This window comes from Dendroctonus ponderosae, unplaced genomic scaffold (assembly GCF_020466585.1).
Source record: "Dendroctonus ponderosae isolate FM_Combo_2020 unplaced genomic scaffold, Dpon_F_20191213v2 Dpon_F_20191213_10, whole genome shotgun sequence".
In the NCBI taxonomy this organism is placed as follows: Eukaryota; Metazoa; Arthropoda; class Insecta; order Coleoptera; family Curculionidae; genus Dendroctonus; species Dendroctonus ponderosae.
Window position 1 is genome coordinate 7,516,136 of NW_026017111.1, and position 5,130 is coordinate 7,521,265.

The following is a 5,130-nucleotide window of genomic DNA, read 5'->3' on the forward strand; positions in this document are numbered from 1 at the left end:
TATGCTTTTCTAACCATTCGTTAAGTGGAATTTTATCGTCGGGTTCATAATCATTTTCTTTTCTTGCAAATCCATCGTGCTTAAAGCAATTTCATTCAATAAAAACACCCTATTGGTGAGTAAATCCAACAAAATTTTAAAAGCTTCACAATTCATACGAAGGTAATTTTTAAAGTCGTCAGGATAGTATAGTCGTAATTCATTTGTCAATGGCATATGCCCATATTTATTACGATCTTTCCTCTATTTTTTCACACAGATTCTGTTTTTTCTTCATCCATCAAATTCATATAAACAGCTAGACACAGAGCGACTTTCATTTTTTTGCCTAATTTTGTACATTTTGAGCTGAAACTCAAGGATTGGCCACAATCCTTTTGGGAATTGTGAAACTCAACGAGCCACGCCATTCGCGCACGATAACCAATGCCAATTTTGCACGTGGGAAAAGAGTTGGTGATTAGAACGTTGCAATTCTAGGGACACGCTCTTGGATCTAGGCCTGGGTAACACTGTGTTGAGTTGCGCTATTGAGTTGTTGCCGCTCTTTGAGTTAACGAGTTATAACTCATCGGTTAATGAGTTATAAGTCATTTATTAAAGCTTTAGGAGACCTGAGGCTGGAACTTTCACCTCTTAAAGAAGGGTCATCAACATTTTACTACTTTGTTCAAACAACTAAAAAAATTCAACTAGATTTTCCCAGCAACAAAACTGAGACCAATGAAAGTCGATAAGTTTTCTTGTAAAATCGACCTCTTAATTTTTTTTGCATAAAAGATTAAGTTTCCAGTATTTTACAGTAAAACGTTAGAAAAACGCGGTTTTTCTGTTCAGAGACAGTGTTGTTTATAAATATTGACCTAAAAGTGAAGAAACCCCAGTTTTCAAGAGTTTTCCAAATAAATGATTATAAACTTTCGCATTTTCAGTTCGGGGAAATATTTTTGGAAAAAGACCCAGAATTAATTATTAGGGTTTTGTACATAATTCGAAGCTGCAAAGTTTTCCAAAAATTTTTGCAAAACGTGAAGGAGGAGATATGTTTTTTTGACAGAGAATACTTGAACATTCTCTCGGGTTTATCCGTGGGATACATATGTCCCACTAGATTTCCAAAGACCGCAATAAATTGTAACAAGAATAAAGCTGGTTCACAAAGGTTCTCATGTTATCTTATATGATCAAAAAAACTTCGTATGAAAGATCTTAAACTATTCCATAACAGAAGGCCACATTGCAATAGGAACAAAGGATTTTATTTCACTTCACTTGTCTTCTTTTTGTGTCAGCTAAAGCTCCTTCGTCGTGTTTCTCATTCTATTGGTTGATGCTCACCAACATTTTGTAAAGAAAAGGAACTTTTGAATTGTTGAATTATTACAACGGCTTTTTATAACACTTGCACACACGCGCTCATTTCGAACCTAACCTGCTTACTACTGAAGACAGCGACTAATGCGCCACTCGTCGTGTTTTCCCCTTAACACCAAGTACATCAAGGCTCGTTTATAATGTCAGTTTAACATTAAAGCTTTTCAGGAAAATGCACCAGATAGTGAAAATTGGGTTAAGAACGTATGACGTTTTAATTTGTAACTCTAGACTGCTGTCAACTAATCGTTGTCGAAACTGACATATTCCATTCATATTTAAGAATATTCACGAGTTCAACTACCGATCGTGATGCTGCGAAACGTCAAATTACTCGTTGTCGAGTGACAGTTGAGACTTGTCAGAGGTGTTTGTTTATTAGAGTAGATGAAATTTGTAACATTAACCAATACTTACACTTGCACAGCTTGCAAAAGTTGATTAGAACAAAACAAATCACAATCAGATGTCAACACCAATGTCTACAAAGCAACTGTCAAATTACTACTAAACTTGTAGTTATATTTTAGCCACCAGGGGGCGTCTGGATTTTTGAACTCGCGAATAAACTATGCTTGGCGAGAGACATTGACATGTATTTTATTTACATTTAGTCCTGGTCATTGTTGAGGTGTCACTCGTCACGGGTATTTGTGTACGTTTGCAGCGCCCCCTTAGGTAGGTAGTGGAATTCGCGATTAGTTTGAAAGTTTTTGTAGTATCTTGCGCGGTTGTCAGCTGGAGCGTCTGTTCCCGCTGATTTGAATTCAGCGATTTTTGGTTGAATCAAAAGTTTTAAGTTAAAACTATTTTTCATTGTTGTTGAATTCAACTTTTCCATTCGTACGCGAAAGGCTCCTTACAACTCTTATCATGCTACTAGATACTATTTAAAGTACTTTATATTGAATTAAAAAAATTGGTAAAATACAAAACTCTGTTCGTTTATTAGCAAAATCGTTTGAGTTTCACATAGAAATTATCTTGCAGGCCGCCTCCATATCCTCCATATCCTCCAGCGCAGGGCTTTCCGTCCCAGCATCCACGACCGGCGCACATGGCGCCACCCCCCCATCAAATGGGGCCGATGGCGCCGCCGCCGGCACCCATGGGCCAAATGCAGCCGCCTCAGATGGGACCGCAACCAATCAACGCCAGTGGACAGCCGCCCAACCCCATGGTACGTTTCGGCTGCTTATGGCTGCTGTTCAGTGGCTGTAATTGTTGAGGTTGCAGGTTCCTTCTTCGCAAAGTCAGCCGATGCCGCCTCCTAGCCAGCCGCCCAACAGCATGCAGGGCGGCTACCGGGCCCCCATGCCTCCCCACAGCCGGCCCCCAGTACCACGGGGGGCGGGCGGCTTGAGGGCACCCATGGGGAATCGATCGCCCGGAGTCAGGCCGAGAGCGCCCATCATCCGACCGAGGGGAACTGGTAAGGTTTTGGCGAAGAGTTCGTAAGTTATAGAGAAGACAGCCGGACGATTTGTATTCATGTTTTGCTCGGCGTTTCTAGGACTTTGTTCCTTTGACTAACTAGGATACTTTGCGCTGTTGTGCAATGTATCCCAATTGTAGTACCAAAGTATCAAATTGTAAATTTTCTGGCGGCTTTTGACTTGAAAATTATTCATACATTCTAAACTCATATGGTTTGGATCCTGCTCTAATGTTATTTGCTGTGTCTGACTGTCCTCTCTTTAACCAATATTTTGGGTTGGTTTTTTTCGTCTATCACTAAAGTTTGTGATATCTCGATTATTTTCTTTACTATCGGGCTAGTTGATTTTCACGCCCACACTAATGTGACACTGTTTGCAGGGCCTTGTGCAGTGATCAGGGGACCGACGCGTCCACGAATCACCAACTTGCAAAACGGCCAGAGGCCGAGCAAGGCACATTCCGTAATCAAGCGCGAGTCTAATCAGGGCATACCGGGGAAGCGCCGAAGAGTGGACGTGCTGACTCCCTCCGATAAGGACGACGACGATTGCCAAGTGATATGCATCCAGCAGAAGAACTCGGGCTTGCCCCAAATCGAGAACGTCCACGGCGGGCCTGAATCGGTGGAAAACAGTATTATGAAGCTGTCCGATTCGATCACTCTATCGGTGCGGAATCCGCCCCCTAAGCCGGCAGATACTCCGCAAAAATCGGACGCCAAGGCGGTAGCCAATGTGCTGGCCAGTCGTGGAATCACGGTCACCGCTTCGGGGAAAAGCAAAGAATCTCCTACTAAACAGATGTCTAGCAGTACCGCTCTCAGTTTGAATGGAGCTGTCAGTATAGTTGCCAAGAATCTCTCTTCCACTTCGAAGGTAAGTGGCAGTTTTTGTACCGATAACTTGATTAGGATGAGGCTGCATCCGGCAGCGTGGTTCGGAAAAACCCAACTGCGTTATCTACTTCGGAAATAGCATGTTTTGATTTCTTGAGCTGAGGTTGTTTAGCCAGGATATCCGCCTGCCTGGTCAACGATTTCCGAAGAATTTGTACCAGATGCAGCAGCTAGTAGTCTTATGACGTTAGATCAGGTCGATCTGCCGGTCTTTAAACGGCCTAATCGTTGTCCCTTCTGTGCCAGTTCGCCCTCTTTCTTTTGCGTTCGGTCGTTCATTATCCTGTCATGTGTCTTACGGCATCTTCATTCGTATCCTTTATCTTGCGTCTATCTGTTCCGTTTATCTGTGCCAATTTAGTGTCTTTCACTGCTTCAAACGTTTGCCTTCCGTGTCCATCTTTTGGCTCCACACTAGAGGTGTGATAAACGGTTATTTTTCTGTAACGGGTTACAACGTTTCAGTTTCAAAATGCGGTTCCAAAAGGAACATGTTACTTTTTAAATTTTTCATTAAAAATGCAAAATGATGATATTAGAAATAGTGATGATATATAATGATTTTCTTTATTAAAAACGTAATTCTTAACATTGGTAAACTTAAAGTAAAATATTCTAAAATAAAAAACAAAACATAGGTCCGAGGTAACTACTTAAAGAACAAAAAAACTGATAATAATAAAACTCGAGTGACGGTTTATATGTGAAAATGTTTAAAAATCTCATTTTCATTTAAAAATGAATTAACATTTAAGAATACATTTTTTGCAGATGTTTTTTACTAATTCTAGTTCTTTGCGCGTTTATGATAGCGCCCGCTTTAAAAAATAATCTCTCGCATTTCGTTTCACAATAACATTAAATAATCCACAATAACAACAAACAGAAATGCGTGTTTGGCAAACCTGGACAAAGTATTACTCGAGTTAATTTTGGTACCATCATAAAATAATTTAAAAAAATATGTCGACCTTACAACGTTTATGACTATTCAAATAACTTTCATTTCATCTCTGACTGAATTTATATTTGAAAATAGCCAGCTTGCTTAAATGCAAGTGCACATTCTGCTTAAAACGTTTGTGATTTTACATTTCAACTGTGATAGAATTTATGTCTTAGACTCTTAGTTCGCTCATAGCTCATATGCAAGTGCATACTCTGCTTAGTTTGGTGGTAATGGGCATATAACTCCCGAGCTAAGTTTCTTCAGAGAAATCCGTTTTTTACGATTTATGACAGAATGTCAGTAAACTAAATACTTATAGACAAAAATTGTTGAATTATAATATCGCAGAAATTAAACATATTTTCGCTGGTTCCTAGAGAACTGAACAGTACTTCTTACAAAGGAAAAGTGATACACAATCATCAAGGCAACGCGCAACTACACACAACATATTTTCCGTTGACAAATGGTT

General features: G+C 40.0%; 1 protein-coding gene across 2 annotated transcripts in view; it reads left to right on the top strand.

Moving 5' to 3' along the window:
* The window catches only part of LOC109546662 (arginine-glutamic acid dipeptide repeats protein), a gene marked incomplete at its 5' end in the record, with an annotated part of 57,737 nt that overhangs the window by 49,196 nt on the left and 3,411 nt on the right, over positions 1-5,130 (top strand). For both annotated transcript variants that reach the window (XM_048661855.1, XM_048661856.1), the window contains 3 exon segments: positions 2,365-2,554; positions 2,611-2,806; positions 3,193-3,689. In XM_048661855.1, coding sequence (XP_048517812.1) covers positions 2,365-2,554; positions 2,611-2,806; positions 3,193-3,689 — 883 coding nt within the window.